This window comes from Lagopus leucura, unplaced genomic scaffold (assembly GCF_019238085.1).
Source record: "Lagopus leucura isolate 7727_CA_CO unplaced genomic scaffold, USGS_WTPT01 Super-Scaffold_100002, whole genome shotgun sequence".
Classification (NCBI taxonomy): domain Eukaryota; kingdom Metazoa; phylum Chordata; class Aves; order Galliformes; family Phasianidae; genus Lagopus; species Lagopus leucura.
In genome coordinates, this window is record NW_024962263.1 from 33842042 (window position 1) to 33862975 (window position 20934).

At 38.8% G+C, this 20934-nt stretch overlaps 1 protein-coding gene across 1 annotated transcript in view; it reads left to right on the forward strand.

The window, feature by feature from the left end:
- The window catches only part of LOC122178910 (myelin basic protein), a 105597-nt gene that overhangs the window by 18948 nt on the left and 65715 nt on the right, over positions 1-20934 (forward strand). The window contains exon 2 of the mRNA XM_042869464.1: positions 4812-4886. Within this exon, the coding sequence (XP_042725398.1) occupies positions 4836-4886 (51 nt within the window). The 5' untranslated portion in view covers positions 4812-4835. The remainder of the gene's footprint in view (positions 1-4811; positions 4887-20934) is intronic.

Below are 20934 nucleotides of genomic sequence, written 5' to 3' on the forward strand. Positions count from 1 at the left end.
CAGTGTTTCAGAATTCGACCCTTCTCTTTGAGAGCTGCTGTTTTAGGTCTAAGATTCTCACCAAGGAGCACATGTTTACCAATAAGCATGAAAGTGACTGTAATGTTTTGATAGGCCCGGAAGGCCAAAATTCTGCTATGCAAGGTTCTGTATGAACATAATTTAAAATACACTTGGTAAAGTCGGTGCTTACTACTGGTAACTTCTCTGCTCTGTATATTATGAATGCCACTAAAATCTTGGGCTTGATCATTCATGATGGATAAATGTATGTAGAATAATGTGCGTTTCCTTCAGGAAGGGTTCCTCAGAGACATACCGTGGCGGAAGTCAAAAGTGAAATAAGGCTTGGACTAGCAGGGACTGCGCACTTTCATGTTTAATGAAAAATTAAATAATGATGACACTTGAAAGGGATATGAAGCACTATGCTTCATAAGGTAATTTAACACTAGAATTTCAAGAGGGAGGAAGTTCTAGGAAGCAGTTTGCCCCTGAGGTGAATTACTTTTATGATGGGGTTGCTTGCATCTATCTCTGGCTGTGACTGCTGATGCAATTAGCTACAGGTCACTCACCTGAGACTGCCAGGGTTTTCTTTCTTGATACATCAGAGTCCTAAATTACCATGGGGAGAGAATACTGAGGAAGCAGGTTAGGTTTGCCCAGTACCTCAATCTGTTTTGAGACAAAGGCTGAAGGGCTTCTTTCTAAAGATGTATGCCACACTGAGAGCGTTAAAACTATTCCAGCATTTCCAACTAGCTTCTTGGAAGTACTGGGCAGTACGTCAGCAGCATAACATGGGCCTGACACTGGAAAACAAATGTTTTGTGTGTCACTGCTGGGTAAGTTCATCACCAAGTGTCTGCATTAGAGGGCTTCCAAAATGAGACAGAATTTGCTCATTTTTTCAAGGTAATTAAACTGTTTTATTTTGATTAATGTGATTTGAATGTAGTAGAAAAAAAGAAAATAATATTCATTAATTTAGCAAGAAGTTTAAAGTAAATTCCTGATATATTTTTATATTCCCTGCTGACTCTTCCCATATGTGAGTAAGCACTTGGGAGACGTATCTAGCAGTGTAGCTCTGCACCATTACTCACCAGTATTAGGCTGTGGTGAATATGTATTCCTAGACAAGGTAGTGCAAAGTAATAATTATGATCTGGTACTTGTAAATATGTAAGTACTTGCATACCTCTACTATTCTGTGTAGTTCTGTTGAGTCACACTTAAGTGCGTGGGAAGAGGTTGGACTGAACCCTTATTTTACATAACTAAGTTACTCTTCAAAGATAGTATTTAACAATCCATTTTCAGCATCCTGCGATTTACATTAGGTAGTATATGTGTTTCAAAACTAAATCACCATTAATATTCAATAGAGTGCACTTGAATTGAACAAGCATTGACTTATACCCCTGTGTAACTCCTGAACTGGTATCACTTTTTAGTTGTTACTGTAAGCTAGCTCCTGGGCTGAAGTATATTGATTTTATTTAGAGTATAGAAAAGTGATGATGAGAAAGACAGCTTTAGAGTGATGATTAGGAGTGGACTTTTCTCAGGCTCCTGTCAATGTATGCTTGTATGCAGTCAAAACAGCATAACGTGCAAAAATCTGATACCAGTGTGTTTCTTGATATATTCAGAAAGTTTCAAGGAGCAAAGTTTTGTCTTTCAGTGAAAATTCTGAATCACAATTTAAACCTCTCTATAGGACACTATATGTGTACGGAAAGATGATTGGAACCCTCTTTTTTTAAACTACAAATATTCATTTAGCAAATAGTAAGGAGGATTTCCTTCTTCTGTGAGGCAGTGGTGTTTCTGGTGTTGGTAGCTGGAATACAGCTTCCTATCCTGAAGAAAGCAGAAAGGAAGGCTTGGCCATCAGGTTACCTGCTAGCCTGGCTTTCCAAGGAAGGTGACTCGATGGGGGAAGGCAGTTGAGTTGATTTCCTCAGGAGGAATCCCTGGGCTCTTTCCTAGAGTTACTGGAAGCAGCCTGGATATCTGGATTAATTCCTGCATTTGGGCAATGCTGGTTTTTGGCAGCAGAGGCCATCCAGCTGGTTTCTGGGCTGGGCAGAACTATGGCACTTTGCAATGCCTTTCCTCAGCTTCCTGGGGAGCTGCTGCTACACTCCGATCGCTTCCAGTCTGCACCGGGGGAGTCTCCTTGTGCTCTGTGACTTATGGTCATGTGCCAAATCTTTCATCTCACTGGAATTATGAAACTCGATGGGTTTCGCCAGGAAGGTGGGAGGGCTCATGCTGTTGTGGTCATGAGCTTGATCTCGTGCTCAGGCCTATTTTAGAAACTCACTGTAATGTCTGATTCATGTTTGATTCAATGAGGATTCCTGTATTTCTATAATAGTTGTGTTTTCACGTTGTTTTGCGAGCTTCATGACTGTTCCCGTGACAGTTTATCAGTGCTAAAGCATGTAAGGACTCCCTTGCAAACAAGGCTGTGGATGGGTTAATGCTTGTTAATAACTGCTGCTTTGCTATGTACGGAGCTCTGTAGTCTGGCAACCTGAATGTTATGAAAGTGACTAAAAGAAAATACAAATCTTTTACCTCGGATTCTTTGAATACTTGGCTGCAGGTTCCTACAAGGATTGCACAGTGAGTAATCCCATTGAAGTCAGTGACTCAACTCATTGCATAAAGATCAGCAGACACAGAAACTGTGCAGTGGGGCTTCCTCAGAGCAGCAAGAATCAAATAATTGCTATTTAAGTCTTAACAGCAGCCTGCGCTTGCATTCTGAAGTGAAAATGACCTGTATTCTCAGGTTTTAATCAAGTAAGCTAGACTTCTGCTCAAGTGTAAAATGAAAAATTGGGTTTTTCTGTCACTGTAAATCATTCTAGTGTTGCCCAGCTTGTGGGTACTGATGCTGTTCTCTGATCATTGCATATCTGCATTGTGTCCCCTCAAAATTCATGTTTTTGTTTCCTACACATGTATCTACTGAACAATTTGCACTGTACATTTCTGCTTCATATTCACATCAGAGTGAAATTGTTGAGCATTTTTCCCTGAAGGATTAATTACAGATTTCTCCATTTATAAGGTAGCGTGAAGAATTCTGTCAATTTTAAGGTGTTTTTTCAAACTGGCTTTTGTCTCCTTGGCGGGGAAGTAGATTTATCCTTACAGAAGGAATTTGAACCAGATCCTGTAGAGAAACCTGATGCTGGGCACAGACATAGGTGTACTCTCAGTTCCTATTCCTGAAGTCTGAGTAGCGTTTTGCATTTCCATCTCTCCAAGCCTATTTATTGGCTTTGTATTTAATTCCTTCTCGTGTGCAATGTTTAGCATCTTTCTGATGGATTTATTCAGACTGGAATTGGGAATGCATTGGCAAACAGTTTGCCTTCTGTGTGCCACTTCATATGCTTTGTCTCTTTGCTGGTTTTTCCACCTTGTTTGCTTTGTTTGTGCAGACACTTGAGAGTAAAGCTTTTCTTATCATTCACAGGTTGTGGTGGCATGGAAATGTTATTCTTTTCACTGGCCAGCAAATTATTTTAAACATTTATCTGATTTAAGTTCACACCATGGTACCAATTGTGGTTCGTCAGTGCCTGGTATCTTTTTCTACCTTGGCAGTCTGGGACTGGGGCTCTGTTGTACTCTGTTTATTCTGCAATCAGAGAATGGTTTGAGTTAGGAGAGATATTAAAGATCTCATCCAGTTCCAGTTCCCCCACCTTGGAGGCCTTACCAGGGCCCGATCCAGTTTGGTCTTGAACACCTCCAGAGATGGGGCATCCACAGCTTCTCTTGAAAACCTGTTCCAGCACCTCTCCACCCTCTCTGTGAAAACCTTTCTCCTGACTTCCAACCTAAATCTCCTCTCTTTCAGTTTAAAGGCATTCCCCCTTGCCCTGTCACTATCAGATCATGTAAAAAGTCAGTCCCTCTCCTGCTTATAAACTCTCTTTAGTACTGGAAGACCACACTGAGGTCTTCCCAGAGCCTTCCAATCTCCAGAGGAGTGCACGGCATTCTATTTATTGCAGAGTAACAAATATTATGACTAGTACCATTAAGCTGAACTTCATGAGTGAAAGTTCATTATTCTGAGGGAGAAATGTTCGTTTGAAACTTCTTATACATTTAGTTTTATGTTTAAGGGCTTTACATGATACCTTGCACTGCTTTAAACTGTCTGAAGGAAGCAGCTGTGCAAGTTACTCTAAATAAACACATGCCTCTACGGGAAGAAATATGTAGTGTAACCACAGGTGTTAAACTAAAAGCTGAAATTTGAGTGTTGTGGTTTAACCTGCATAAGCCCTGTTAGAGCTGAGATACACCGTGGTGAGCCCGAAAATTCAGAGAGGAGCTGGCGTTACTTTTTTTGTGTGCTTGCCATGAAAATGCATTCTATAAAGAACATATCCGTTCTACCTCTACAGCAAATTGTTAGCAGTTTAGTATGGTGGGTTTTGTGGTTTTGTTGTTGTTGTTTGCAACTGCAGTTTATGTAATGGCAAATGTGAATTCTAAAGAACTTACCTGATCTCTTATGAAGATTTTCAATTGGAGATTAATTGATAACAGTAGGGCTTCTGCCTAAATGCTAGTAGTCCTGGCTTATATGTGAATCAAATGCTTAGTTTTTCCTCCTTTGTGTCTTTAAAGAGCAGGGAAAGCTTTCTAGTATTGCTGTTTATTGTATGAGAGCTGTTTCTTTCTTTGTTTGATCAGATGAAAAATGAATTTGTATTTCATAACGAATGTATTGATTCTAAAATCTCTGTTTTGTTTTTATTCTGTTTCAGAATTTGAAGTTCTGGTAATCTGTCATGGGGAACCATGTAGGAAAACGAGAACATAGCGCTGACAAGTCAGCCAAGGTAAGAGCAGAAAAAAAAAGGGGCAAGACCATCTCAGAAATGTAGAATCATAGTCAGTGGAGTTGAAAAGGACCTTTGAAAGTCACCTAGTCTAACTCCACCGCAATGAACAGAGGCACCTACAGCTACATCAGGTTGCTCAGTCCCTGGTCCAGCCTGATCTTGAATGTCTCCAGGGACGAGGCTTCCACCACCTCTCTAGGCAACCTGTGCCATGGCTTCAATATGTTATGATTTATGCTATGAAATGAATATTTCATACCTTAATGAATTTTCCAGATTTAACCATTACAATTTTGTAATTGTCATCGTAAATAATGACTATGTTTTTTCAAGAGGTCCTATGAAATATAGCCAAACCAGGGTTTTGCTGCAGAAGATTTAATGAGGAATGCCATGTTTTTGTGCTTCAGATCCATAAAGCGCTTCTCATCATGGTGGAAATGAATAAATTGAGCCTGAAAAGCAGGAAATTGGAGAAATTTTTGAAGAGCAAATGAGATGATTAATGTTTTGCTTGTTGACATCTTTCCATTCTGGGAGTCATTTGCTTTATCCATGAGAAGGAAACTGTATAGAAACATGTAAAATAAGGGAATTCTAATGGAAAAAGGTTGTCAGTCTCAGTATGTACAGCTTTAAAAATCTCCCCAGTAGAATGATGAGGACCATCAAAATATTCATTAAAGCTAGCATTTGCTTTCTAGGCCTCTGTTGGCACTCTGTATTTTACATGTTATGTGGTATTCTGTTTGTCTTGTGATAATATCTTATTTGTGTTTCTGCACTGTGCAAGAGCAGAACATATCTTAAAAAAAAAAAAAAAAAAAAAGCATAAAAAAATGCTATTGCTAACTTCTCTCCACCTGTTCCCACCCAAAAATAATGGTTCGATCTCTGTGTGTAAAGTAGTTGCCCTTTGTGTTGGACAGATAATTGCCGTGGCACAGATAAGCAGCTATCCCTAAATGATACATGCAGACTAGAATTTATAGAGTTGCTAGTTCCCTGACATCTTTTACATAAGGACACTGGAGGGATTACAGCAGGAAGAGAGGACAACTGGTGACATACATTTTTGTTTCATATTTATGCAGTATTTTACAAAATAGTTTCGGTTTCAGTACAAATACTATGACTCTCAAGTAGTGTTCTACTTCCAAATGTTTTTTGTTACTTCCCATCTACAAAATAGACTTGTGCAGCTCCAGCAATGTCATATGGACCTAACAGATGTATTTAACTAAATATTTTTATTCTTTCTGACCAAATGTGCAGGTGTGACGTGGCAGGTACACATCCTAATGCATGGCACATAATTGCTCATTACGCTCTGTGTGCCTCTGATTGGCTCTTTGAGTACAAAATCTGGTCAGAAAAATACATCAAAGCATTTGTTCCACTTTGGGGTCATGCATCTTACACATCTTCTTTTTCCTTATGAGGCCATGCACAGAAATTGATTCTGAAATGAAAATAACATTCATTTACCAGAAATGTTTTGAAGGGAAACTTAATTCTGTGGTAATATCTTCTGCCCATCACTCATCCTTTTAGTCTTCAAAAATGAAACAGCCCCCTAAAAATTAAAATGAATAATGCCTGATCAGTATCTCCCTTTACTCACGGAAGACAGCAGTAATGTTGCAGGAAATGATAAAGCCACATATTTTAAATCAGTAAATATATGGCTAAGCAGCTATTAGGTATTCCATATAGCCAATCAATTTTGATTCAGTCCGTGAAGTTCTTACCAACAGTAATAACTGTATGTACCATACCTTTTTTTTGTTTTATTTTTCCTTCTGAGCTGAAGTCTCTCTTTTGTCTTTGTTCAACATAGCTGCAAATTAGAACTGTTTTCCCACCAGTCTTGTGGTGTCACATGGAAGACAATTACTGGAGGCCGCAGTAGAAACACTGATCTGCCTCTCTCTGCTCGTAGCAGTAGAACTTCAATGCAGAAGGCCAGCAGCTCATGAAAGCTCTTTGTAAAATTAATCACTTGTAACTTTAAGCAGTTTTCATGCCCCAAAATGCAGTGCCAAAGAGTATCACCTTAGGCAGCTGATTTGAACCCGTGATAAATCAGATTTGCTGCACAAACACTGTACTGGCTCCTCAGCAGCTTGTCCAGTTCCCTAGATGGCTATTTAATGTTTAGAGACATTAAAGACATTGCTACTGAACTGTAACTCGTGGTTGTACATTAAATGGCCACAGCAATTGCTGTGGTTTTGATGTGGTGTTGTTGTTTGTTTGAGTTGGCATCAAGCTTTGTTTCAGCAAATGTAGGTATTTGATGACAAAATCAAAATGGAGAATCAGAAAGCAGTTATTTCATCAAATTTCTATAACAAAACTTTGATGTTCTCAAATGGGTAAATTTGCAAAACTCAACTAAATGGCTTCCCGTGTTGTGATTATCCTTTCAAAGCATTGTTATTCACTTGAATTATAAAAATGCCAGGCAATAAGTATATCCTTATCATGGAGAAGAATGTGAAATTAATTGAATACTTTGAAAATTAGTATATTTGATCTGAAGCAACAATATAGTTCACCTCATTTCTGTCAGATTTTTGTTTTGTGTTTCACAGATTTTTAATAGTTTTTGTAAGAGACATAAAACTATTTAATGAACCCAGCAGTTTGTCTCATTTCTTCTACCTCAGATGGTTTTAGACTTTGTGGCCTACTGAGTGCATTGCCAAATGTGTAAATATAGATATTGTTCAACTTTGTTCTTAGTGATAATATTTGGTTTAAATTTACAGAAATATATCTGGGAACAACAAAACAAAAAATAGTGTTCTGTCATCTCTGCCCTACATTTCTTTTAATTCTCTGAGAGCTAAATATAGAATTAGAAGAGTAAGTGACCAGAATTTCATTGATCTTTGTTCTGAGTTGTAATTGATGCGTATTAATTTGGTACACTTAAACTACAAAGAGCCCTGTGTTCTTTCTTAATGACCAAACCTGCCTTTAAGTATTGCATTAGAACGCTTCCCTGCCACTGCTTATTTTGTCTGTCTCACTTAGAAAATTCTGTTCAGCACATACATGACCATCCCTAAATATCTGAACCTTTTTGGTACCCATCAGAACAGGCTCTACCTTCAATGCTGATTGTTTAGACCCATGATAAGAAGTTTTTTGGTCATTGTCAATAACAGCTATCCTAATGAGCAAGACCACAGAGCATGGTTTCTCTGTACTGTGTGCCACATAGTACAATGGACTGCTGGAAAGTAAGCTAATGACCTGTAATGAAGGACTAAAAGCTGCTGCCCTGCCATGTAAATAGATTGCTCAGGACTGTGTACACCTGGAACATGTTAGATTGCTGGAAATGCTGGATCATCTACCAGCTTCATGTCCTTGATGTGCTGTAAATAACACCAAGGAACCAAAACCAATTGCTGTCTGTGTGTCAAGCTCTGGGGAACTCTGGCAAAATTAGCTGCAGTATACTGCTTTTTCACAGACTGAAACTGAAAACAGATGTAGTGATGACATAGCACTCAGCCTACAGCTAATTCTTTGTTGAAGCTACAAGGCCATCTGTCAACAGTGACCAAGTCTTTCTGTGTTGCGAAGTTAGACTGCCAAGTTAGTTTGTTTCTGTACTGTGTTTTGAAGTGATTCATTTGATCATTGTCATAAACTAACTGGTTCCCAGTATTTAAGTCAAACTCAGCTCAAGTATTCAAGCTAAATTGTTACATTTATGATGAGCAAGTATTGTAAGTCAAATTGTTTCTACTCTGATTCAGAACAGATTCTGTTTCCTCTTTCTGCTGTTTGCCTTGCTAAGGTTGAGAGATTTTCTACCCTCTGCAGCCTTACTCCTCATAACATTGACAGAAAGCTTTCTGTCTCTCCCTGATAAGAGATAGGTGAAGTTCTGATGCAGGCTGGCTCAGTACAGTAGTTATATATTTCACCTCGTAGACGCTGTACAATCAGCAAGCAAAAAGGTTTTCACACTGAGCTCCTCTGATGCCTTACCTCGGATTGCTAAGAATGCTTGAAGACCTACACCATGCATCGAAGGATACTTGTGGGTTGTTTTTTATTATTATTTGCTTTGGGTTTTTTTACTCCAGGTACAAAAAAAATTTAGCCACTTTATACTTTACACTGTATAGGACTATGCTATTCTTATTTTCCTCATTTATTTATTTTTTTTTCCCTCAGTTTTACCTTCTGCTGTAAAACAAAGAGAACACGAGCTCTAGTGGTATATTCTTCTTTGTAATTTGATGTGTATATTCAAATACTCCCTCTGAAGTCAATATATTTCTGAAGGTAAAGGAAGAATAGAGAAAGAGTGAGAGAAATTAGTATTTTCACCAACCAGTTTTACAAGTTGCACGCTGCAGAATTCTCTTGAATCACCAGAATCTGGTCAAACTAGTGTCTGGTACAAGGAAATATTGCTCTAAGAAGAGGTAGTGCCCTTCCTTAGAGTGAAGGACAGTTCTATAAAGTTGGGTTAAACCAGACCAATTCAACTTGACGGATGTCTGTTTTCTTCACATTCTCTCACTGACTGAGATTTGGCCTTGAGCAAATTCCTTTGTGCAGGCTTTATCCTCCTGTTTCATTTCTTAACCTTCATACTGACTAACTAGACTGCTTGCTGGGATGGATGCAGTGTCGTTCTGTATTAATAGCAGTGCTTTGAGACCTTGAGTGGGCCTTCAGGCACTGGTGTATTTTAGACAGTAAGATGATATCACGGAGGTATTGAAAGGATGGTGCTGTTTGAAGCCTCTGGGAATGCCAGGCTATGACATCTTTCATCAGACATTAACCTTAAGACCATCATTCAGTATGGTATCAATTCCCATTCAATGTTTAAACAGGCAAGGAGCTCTACTGTAGAAGGACCAATTTATGTGTCCAAATTGAAGTCATGTGTTTAAATATGTAGGTTGCTCCAAAACTAATGCCTCCTGTGTATTTCCATACAACACATACAAAAAGTACAATAACACTGTTTGATAGAGCAAATTCTCAGCCACAGAACACTGTCTTTCAACATAGTCACCACCATTAGCCATGTGTTTTTAGGAGCAAAAAGCAAAAGCCTGTATGCCACACAGGCATAGCAGATGTAAGTAAACAACAAGCTCTGGTCAATGCTGCAGCACCTATTGAAAGTATTGAAGGATTTGAATGAATTGTGATCTTTGAAACATTTTCCCTAGATCTTCCTTACAGTAAAATAGTAAATATGTAGGTACAATTATATCAAGTACATTGTGAGCATGTGTTTCTGTTGTGTACACAACTGCTAAGCACTAATGTTTCTTGATTTAGGTCTGGAGCTGTTTGAACTTGCATGGGTGTAAAAGGAAGAGGTACTGTCACTGTGATTTTGGCTGGGGAGGAGCAAGGATCTTAGGCTTTATTTTCCCACCCAGCCTACAGAACTGACTAGCAGAAGGTGGAAGTGTTGTGTGTCATATGCCATATTGCTGTGGTATATTTTCCTACAGTTTCCTTCATGTCTGTTTCTTGCTAACTTTGATACAGAACTACGTAAATGTCTTGTCAGATGAGTGTAACGATAGCAGCCCTTAAATTAGCAAGGACCTGTAGGGGTGGAGGTGTGATGCCCTCCTGTTCTTTGTGACCTCCCTGTGAGCTGACCTGGTTGTTGAACTGGCTTCTGTGGTTAGAGTCAGCCTTTAAAGCAGCCTGATAAGGTGGTGTTCATTGCTCTTGCAACTTCACACCAGAAAAATGAAGATGAACTTGTTTATAATCTTGAGAAAGCCTGAAGTGCGTTTCTGCTGCTAGGTGGTTTGTGCTATCATGTGGCAAGAAGTTTTATCATCTTTTCTGAAACTGGGTGAGATAGGTCAAAGACACAAATTAGCATTTCCAGTAGTTATATATGATAAGATTGTATATTAAATACATATATGCTGTGCAGTAATATATTACCTTCAAATACAGTTATGTCTGTAACATCAGGTAGAGAGCATTCTTCTGTTAGAGGAGAGTTGCTGAGCTTCACCTGTGGAGCCAAACCACAGCAGAATCTCCTATCTCTGGGACAGTGACCAGCACACAGAATCATAGAATGACCTGGGTTGAAAAGCACCACAATGATCATCGAGTTTCAGCCCCCCTGCTATGTGCAGGGTCACCAATCAGCAGACCAGGCTGCCCAGAGCCACATCCAGCTTGGCCTGGAATGCCTCCAGGGATGGGGCATCCACAACCTCCTTGGGCAACCTGTTCCAGTGTGTCACCACCCTCTGAGTGAAAAACTTCCTCCTAATATCTAACCTAAACCTCCCCTGTCTCACTTTAAAACCATTCCCACTTCTCCTATCACTATCCACCCTGTAAATAGTCGTTAAGCAAGTTGGTGCCTGTTGAAGTATTAAACCCCAATAAAAGTGTGTTCTGAAATCTGTCCTCATCTTATTCCCCTAATGGAACTCCTGTTCTCTGATGCTCCTGGACATCAGCTGGAAAGAAGTGTGTTGGAACCATGTTTTGTCTGGCTTCTCTTTTTCATACCAGCTGGTATTTCTGATAGTGTAGTTGTCTGTGAAGTTGAGTCAGTGAAACTTGTCAATAGATACAGTTTTACACCATGCATCAGTACAAAGTCAAAACCAAAGTGCTGCTAAAATCTGATGCTAAATATTCTGCCATGAGAAAAGAGGAACTCTGCATTGCTAAGGGAAGGTGCCTTTACATGTAAAATTAGCAGACATGAAACGGACATCAGAAGGAAGAAAATACAAGGTGATCATTACGAAGTGTCACTTTAATAATACCTTCTCTTTTCACTTCAGAAGCTGAAGATGAATGAGAAACAGCAATTTCTAATGCAATTGCAATTGCTCATACACTAAATAAATATAACTTGTCTGCAGTTACAGTTCAAAAGCTTATTTTCCACTTTGAATAAAGGTCTCATGGAATGTTTTTTTTGTTTGTTTTAGATAACTTTCCTACGTCCTCAGCTCTAAGATGACAGAAACAGTTTATTAGTATTTGCTGGAGGAAAAAGTATTTTGCAAGAGGAAATTGAAAAAGCTTTAAGTAATATGGCTTCGTTCTTGATTAATGAGATAAGGTAACTTGAAAAACAATCTGATCTTTCAGTGCAGCATCCCGTGGATGTGGCCGTAACAACATGAACATTTGCACGAGCTAAAAGCCACAAGGTACATACCATTTACATTGGATAATTAGGGGGGCCTTCTGAACATCTGTTACAATCAAGAAAAGACAGTAATGGAAATTACATAGCTTTTCTTTTTTCCCCACAGTATTACAGGGTGACATTCAAGTTGGTGTTGCTGAATTCACCTGTAAATAGAATCACAGAGTATGTTTAAATAGTGCTGAATATAGGGAGGCATAGAAGCACTTAGCTCACTTGTGAACTCCACGCAGCTCAAAATATGTGGAAAAGAACCCAGGGCAAGAAACTGTAGAAAGTCAATCACCAGTGAGATTTAAACAAGATACTTATTATCAAAAAAGAAGAAAGGAAAAAAATGACACGATTTTTGGGTCCTAAGTTAATACCATTCTGTGTAAGAGCTTCAGGACTGGATTCACTGTCTGGTAGTGCTGAGGTTATCACTTGAGTCATGGAAATCCCAACATGCTGGCAACATCTTGGTTAGAAGATACCATCTGAGTCTGTTATGTTGAAATCTGAGTGATTTATGGTTTTGTGGTCATAACTGACTTACTAAATGTCTAGCACATTTTCCTAGTCTTTCACCTCCTTTCTTCCCTCTCTAGCTTCTCCATCTGCCTACTCCTTACACCCACTTTACTTTTAGCACGCTATTTCCTGCTAGCATCTCCATCTCTGACACAGTCTAAATTCAGATCCATGTTTTGATTTTCTGTCGCATTACAAATAGTAGTTAATCATTAACAGTGTGGTAGCACACTCAGAAACAGTGGAAAAAGCAGCCAACAGACAGGCAGCCTTACTGGAAGGTGGGAACACCATGGAAGAGAAAATTTGCACTTCTTGAACAATACCTATACACTTGAACAGTCATCTTCCAGCCAAAAAACAGTGAGTCTATTTGAATATATATACTTTGCAGCCACTTAGGGATATAGGCAGCATGATCATTGCCATAGCTTGAAGAGATGAGATGAGCAGGCTTAGTCCAAGGGAGTTTTCTCCCTGTTCTGATCTTCCTTCTGAACTACAGGCTACATTTTCTCTTAATGCTGATCCAGAGCTTCCAACTGCTGAAGAAATTTGCCCTATCGTGCATAGTGAGAAAGCCTATATAATTGCTTTCTTTTTCCTTTTTTATCCATTTGAAATCCCATTTGTTTTTATGAGGCTTGGTGGATGAAGGATGATGAATATGGGACTGAATCAGAACCTCATTTTAAGGACTGTAAGGAGTGAGGAAAGTTAATATCTCATAAAACATGTTTCAATATTTGCTACTGATATCTACTTGTTAAATATTTAGCAATATATTTAGTATCTTACATAGGTAATAATAGAATTCATCAGTATATTTTAGTATTCAGTTAAAGGCTTCAGAGTTCACAATAGGTGAGACTCACTACATAAAATAACAGTTGCTTTGTCTTGTGTCCAACGCTATGCCTAAAACTCAGCATGTTTAGGAGGATTGATGTTATTTCTGGAGCTCAGTCACATGGGATAAGATTCTAGGTCAAAAGCTGTGCATAATGAAGACTAAAACTCAGGTTTGTTTCTGCTGAAAGAAATAATTTGCTTTGTGCTACAGTAGTATATATTCTGGTAGGAAGAGGTCCTCTCCTATGATATAGTGCTAATCTGCAGCTTCTTTCAAAAGCAAATATGTAATCAGAAAATGTATTTAATGTATTTTAGTTGAGATAGATCTGAATCAGAGTAATCTATTTTATTTAGATGTGACTTAAATGAAGCTACATTGATTTGTAGGTACTGAAAACATGGAATTGTAACATTTAGCTTTAGGATTCTTGCAAATTCAATATTTCAAAACATGTAATTCTTTATATTTCCTTCAGATAATTTCTTATGAATAAAGGTACTTGTAACTAGAGAAAATAGGTGAAATATTTATTTAAAATTAAACTTTAACACTTTTTCCTCTTCTTTTAATCTTAATGCATTTTGTTATCCTTTCCTGCAGCCCTCCTGGAAGGAGAGGGAACATAACTACATTCTGGAATTTCTTCAGTGCACTTTGCTGTCTGTTAAAACCTTATTTTCTCTGGCATTTTTTTTCTGTTACTTATTATTATTTTATGATCATTCTATTATTCTGTGTTATATAGGCCTTACAAAGATAGATAGAATATCTGAAAATGAAAGTCTTATGGAGCTTGAGGGAAAGGAGGCTAAAAGGTCCCTACCAGAGGATGCCCTGGGAGTTTGGGGAGCTCTGGGCTCTTGTACCCTCCTAAGAGGTTGTATAGGTGTCCTGGTAGTCACGTTCAACAGCAAGTGCTTGACCAGCCATGGAAACAAGTGCTATCATTGCTTTTGAGGAGGGATGCTGAGGTTTTTCAGGCATCAAATTCTGTTCTGGGATTGTGCAGGGGGAGCTTATGATGTGATAGTAGAATGTAGTTACTTTGTAACAGTGTTGCAGCTCTTGAGTCACCCGATTGTGGGAGAATAAAAGATGTGTGGTAATTTGGAAGCTTACAGCGCTTAAAACATACTTCAAATCAATTTTGTGTATTTGGTCGCTTCACAATTCAGTCTTGCTGCTTGCTGTATGTTGAAACTAGAGATGTTCTGAACATGGAGCCCATGAAGGAGATGGCTGCACCAGGAGCAGGGTTTGGCTTCAATCCCAGCTTCTGAGCAGTGGTCTCAGCAGTAGATGAGTTGTTCTAGTTTTGCCCTGATCAGCGTGCTTGAATCAATTAGGCTACAGACTATAGGCTGATGGAGCAGGTGTGGAGCTGCTTTCTTCCATGCAGAGAGCCAGATGGCCAGCTAATTGCCCCAATCACCAAATGAGACTTGGCCAAGTCTCCTGTGCAGATCTCAGTTCAGCTGGTGTGCTGCCAAACTGGGTCTCAGCGCTTTAAGAAAATGATATCTGCAGGAGCTCTCATAGTCAGTCTTCAGTGGGGTTAATTTTTGTTTTTTATTGCTGTTGTTTAGTTGGTTGGTGAGTTTTAATTTTTTATACTTTTGTGGGTGTTGTTGTTGTTCTTGAAAGAAAAGGTGCCTGGTGCCTAGCAGGACAAGATACTTCTTGATAGAAGGCATCTTGCTTGTTGTGAATCTATTAGTGCTGAGGTACAATTGCAACAGCAAAATTTCTAAGTAGCAACCCATGTTTTGAAGCATTGATTCTTCTCGATTTTGCCATGAGAATTTGTATCTATTGAGTTACCTGTTACAGCAGAAAACTGCAGGAGGAGCTCCAGAGAGGACAGTACTTTGTTTGGCTAGTGTTTCTAGAATTTCTTTTGAGGATCTATTAAAAATCCTGAGACTTTTAATTCTTTGGGTGGAATAGGAGATGCTTATTTGAATGCTGTAGTTGAAAGAATGGGCCAGACTTCTTGTAATGGGTTATAAGCCTGCTAACAGAAATGTAAGTGACAAGTATTTGCTTATCAGTATGCTTATACTGAATGTAACGCTGCAATTATATGTGTAACCTCTCCGTGTGAATATATTTGTGAAATGCAATATGTGTAACTCAGTCAAATACTTAGAAGTCAAGACAATTTTTTTTAATTTTTATTTTTAAGAAAAGAAACATTGTGGAAGAATGAAACTTTTGGGTGCTAGAGGCAAGGAGGTGGACTGCAGTGATGAGGAATTGAATAAAAATGATTCCTAGGTATTTCCAGCAGTCTATCTGGTCTGCTGAAAAGACTGTCTCTTGATCCAAAAACACTGAAGTCTGGTGTTGCTAGTTTGGATGCTCGTCAGTCAATTCACAAGTAGAATGCATGTGGTTCAAATATATAAATTAATACAAAGTAACTATTGATCTATTGGTGTCTTTATATTTAGAGTTGATGAATTCTTGTCTCTTTTTTATTTTTTCTCTTTTATTTATTTATTTATTTATTTATTTATTAGTGTTTTGTTTTGACTGTGGATTTTATACTACCAGACCTACCCGGAAATTATATAGCTAGTAGACTATACTACCTCTAGGGGAGAAAGTCATGATCTTTCCATAGTCTCTTTTTGGCTTGTGTCTGAAGTTTGCACTGCACTGTTGATGAGCAATACCAGAAAAATATGTCTGAGATCTACCTTCTTTGAAATTGTCTCTGTTCCTATTCTGTGATGATATACCAGAAGGAGTATAGCAGCAGAAGTATCTCTGCTAATGCACAGGTTTTCTCTCTCCCTTTAAACTTCCTGCCTGGAGAGGCAACTGAACATAGCCAGTGAGAGTTTGATTTACAGTTCCCTGCATTATTTTTTTGGTTCTGGCTCGCCTGTAGAATTGAAGCATAAATTTTAGCCTTCCCAACACACATGCAGTCATGTAAAGTTCTATTTATGTGCAGGGGGTTACTAAGTAACAGTTGCTGAGGGAAATGCAGTCTTTTAACTACGTGACGTCTGTGCACTTGAAACAGCCAGCCAAATAATGCATTAACATAGATTTTGCACATTAATGTAATGTGATTTGCTGTGGGCTATGTGCAAGCATAACCTTTGGAAAAACCAGCAGCAATGTAGTTGGAGTCTGTCTGCAGCCTGGTTTTATGAATAAGAAGTGAAACCCAATTTTCCCCTTTTTCCTCCTTTCTATGAAACACAATACTTACAGATTGATATACCTGCGTGTTTGTATCTTTATCTGCGCACAGATACAGCTATAAAGGTTTAATCTGTATGTTTTGCATTTGTACGTTTCTTCAAGTGTAGAAATGTTGAGCAGAAAGCAATCTAAAAGCCTATTGTGACTCAGCCATAGTCTGGGTGTTGAAAATGCAAGGAGAAGTTTGCCTTGAGCTGTGGTAACTGTGTTTACCTCTAATATTGCACAGGTGTTATCAGAACTTTTGTTTTTTTCTCTGGATTTATTTTCAAAGAACTTTACCTCAAGAAGTCACGTGTCTAGGCTGGTAGATAAGCTGAATCTTATCTATTGAATTCCAACTAAAGCGAACAATCTTTGCATTCAACCAAGTCCAGTATAACTTACACTAGGCTAGAGCTGGAGGTCTTGGTATAATGATGAAAATGTTTTGTTGGTCTGTCATTAGTTTTTACAGCTTTTAACTCATTTCTCCATTATAAAGCTACTACTTCCCTTTTATGTGTACATAATTGTTACAGTGTAAAGATAACATTAGCTGTATGTTTTGTGTATCACATAGAACTTAATTTCAGGGAAATTTTTGTATTAATTATATCGTTTGAATTGTAAGGGACCTTTAAAGATCATCTAGTCTAATTTCCCTGCAGTGAACAGGGTCACCTACAGCTATATCAAGTTGCTCAGAGCCCTGTCCAGCCTGACCTTGGATGTTTCCAGGGGGGCATCTACCACCTCTCTGGACAACCTGTGCCAGTGCTTCACTACCCTTATTGTAAAAGCTTCTTCCTTCTGTCCAAATCTAAATCTCCCCTCTTTTGGTTTGAAACCATTTTCCCTTGCCTTGTTACAACAGACCTCACTAAAGAGCCTGTCCCCTTCCTTTTTATAGCCCCCTTTAGATACTGAAAGCCTGCCTTCTCCATGCTGAACAGCTCGGCTCTTTCAGCCCGACCTCATAGGAGAGCTGTTCCAGCCCTTGGATTATTTTTATGGTCCTCCTCTGGATGTGCTCCAACAGGTCCATACCTCTCCTGTACTGAGGACTGAGGATGCAGTACTCCAGCTGAAATCTCATCAGCACAGAGCAGAAGGGCAGGATCACTTCCCTCACCCTGCTGACCACACTTCTTTTGATGCAGCCCAGAATACAGCTGGCTTTCAGAGCTATGAGGGTACATTGCTGGTTCACGTCCAGCTTGCTATCTGCCAGTGTCCCCAAGTCTTTTTTTGGCAGGGCTGCGCTCTATTCTTGTATTCCCCACCTTGTGCTGATAGTGGAGATTGCTGTGACTCAGATGCAAGACTTTGTACTTGACTTTATTGAACCTCATGAGGTTCACCTGGGCCCACTCTCCAGACTGTCTAGATCATATTGTTAGTGTACATAAAAGATATGTAAAAGTAAATATATGTACATAGCTACTGCCACAGTCCTTTTATAAAGCAATGTAAGTATCAGTATAGTCACTAAATTCATAGATTTTTTTTTTTGGTATCGTTTTAGCTGAATCCAAGTATGTTATTTGCTAATCACTGAGAACTGCATTATAGCTGGGATACGACAAAATGTTGTCCTTGGTAAATAACATTTGTCACTCTTGTGTGAATAGTATGGTAACTTGCAGACTTTGAAAAATACATTTTATTTATTCTCTCATGGTAATTTATTGGGTTTGTTTCTTTGTTTGTTTTGCTATGGATGACTTACCAAAAAAAACCCCACAACCAAACAAAAAAAGTCACAACCAAGTAAACAAAAATCCTCATAACGTCATTGCTTTAGAAGCTGGGTACATTGATTTTTATTTTATTTTTTATTTTTGTGCTTGGCATAATACTCTTGTTGTTTTTGATGCATTATAATTCTTACATACTGTTTGCATTTTTTTGTCTGCGATTGTGACCGTGCAACATTTCAGCTCTTTTGTAATCTCTCGTCCAGTCTTCCCATTTTGATTTTGAGGCCACGTACCTTTCCTTCTGGGGAGAAATCAGCCCTAAGTTCTTGATTGCTCAAGTCAGGCTGCTGTTTTTCTGTACCTCTGTGAGCAGCCATGACTGTTCAAGTGGTTTTAAACTTGTTAGCCATGCAGAGCTTTATTCCATGGGAGGCTGTCATCTCTGGTAACAATATTGGCTCCAAGCAAAGTATCTTTAAAATCTGTAGAAGTAGAAAAGCAGAACAAAGTAAAAAGAAATTGCAGCATAACTCTAAGTTGACATCTGTTCTTCCATTCCCCTCTCTTTCTCGCTGTGTGGGGACTGATAAGGGTCCCTTCTTTCAAATTACCAAGTTAAGGAAAACAGGTTAAATTTTCTTGGTAACAGTTCCTTACTTTGCCATGTACTTTGAGAGCTGCTCTTCAGTTCCAAGCATCTGTAATACAATCATCTACAGTCATGTAACTTAAATGGGTGAAAAACATAAACATGGCCTTCACAGCTACATTCTGGCCAGCTGGCTCCCAGCCTGTACTGGTGAATGGGGTTTATATTTACTGAACTTCAAGAGAGTCTTGCTAGTCTGCTTCTGTACCCTGTCAATGTCTCTCTGAGTAGCAGTTCTACCTTTCAGTATGCTGAAATACTGCCTTGCCATTTTTATAATCTGGATCTCTATGAAAGACACCAAGTGGTATTGGCTGTAACACTGATCCCTGAGAGATGCAGCTACTGACTGCTGGCCAGTTGGAATTGGTGTTTTTGATCACAGAACTCTGAGCTCAGTGGTGAAACCAGTTATCTACCTCTGGCATTCCACCCACCTGAACCTTATCTTCCATTTGACAGTATGAATAAAGCAGCAGACTGTGGGAGGCTGCGGGGCATATGACATGTCTGGTTCTGTGAAGGATGCAATGTCATCGTGGGAGACAGCCTGGTAGATCAGACCCTGTGTGCACATGGCATAACCAAATAGGCTGTCGTACTCACCTTCTTTATCTGTGGAAGATAGCTACTGTTCAGACTGTTCTGTCATCAGCTTTTAACAAAAAAAATAAGAAGAGCCAAACATTTGAAATACTATATTTTAGGTATGCCTTTTGCTTTACCAGTGCATTGTTTCCCTTTCACTGTAAATGCAGATGTTCTGCTGAGGATAGAATGACTATAAAGGACTGTTAGAGTACAATAAAGTACTGTGCTTAGGGATCAATTGCAACACAAAAAAGGTGGAGATGAGTTGCTTTTCATATATATAGTCCTTTTTTTTTTTTTTTCCAAGACAAATCCTTATAATGGAGAGAAGAGGCATAAAGCTTACTTTGAGCTGGATGGCGAACTTTTATTACTTGAAATACTCCTGCTGGAGAGATAGACACTGGTTACAAGAAAGACACTGGTTAAAGAAAAAAAGGTGGAAGCTGAAAGAAGAACAAGTGTTTCTGTTTGGAGCTTGAGACAGACCCAGGCAGCAAATAGTAGTGCCTGCTGGTAATGCTGCTTACTTCCCTCAAAGAGCCTGTGACTTGCACAGTTGATTAGTAGAAATGCTGCAAATGTAATACTTGCTCAAAGCACAAACAAAATAGTAAACTTGTTCTTTTGACATATAGCTCTTGAATTTCCACATGGAGTAGACATATCTTTGTGCCCATCTAACTCCACTGTGAGACTTTTCTTCTGAAGGTGCTTGGAATTTTTAATAGAAACAAATTAAGGAATCAACTTCTGATAAACTGAATCATCTTAAAATCTGGTTGCTGTTTGATTTTTGGCTTGCTAAGTGAAAAGGTGGCTGCTTGTAGATGTGGCTGTATTACTGGTATTACCATTTCTCCCATCTTATGTGAACATGAGCCTTTCATTGTCACCACTTTCTGTACCTTGGTAGTTCATTGATGGACTTCTATTTTTACAGTCAAATGGAAATTTCTGCTAACCAGTCCTCCTCAGGTTTGATGTCTTTGTTTGACTCTACAGTACTGCCTCTGTGAATTGCTCTATTTTGGGGAAGGTGTTTAAAAAACACAAACTAAAACAAAAATGCTTATGAAGAATAGCACAGTTGGAGTATTTCTAATTCAGTGATTATATGTTCATGCTTGTCAAAATGTATGGAAACAGCTTTTCAGAACGCCTATATTATGGACCGTGTATCTTACCATATTGGACATTTGAAGACAGTCTTCAAAAAAGCTTTCTGATCATGCCTTTTTTTTGTGAGTGTGTGTACATAAAGGGAAGCAATTAAATCTGCAGACAAACCTCCCCTGTTTCCAGGTGAGTAGCAGTGTGTATTTGCTGATGAATCA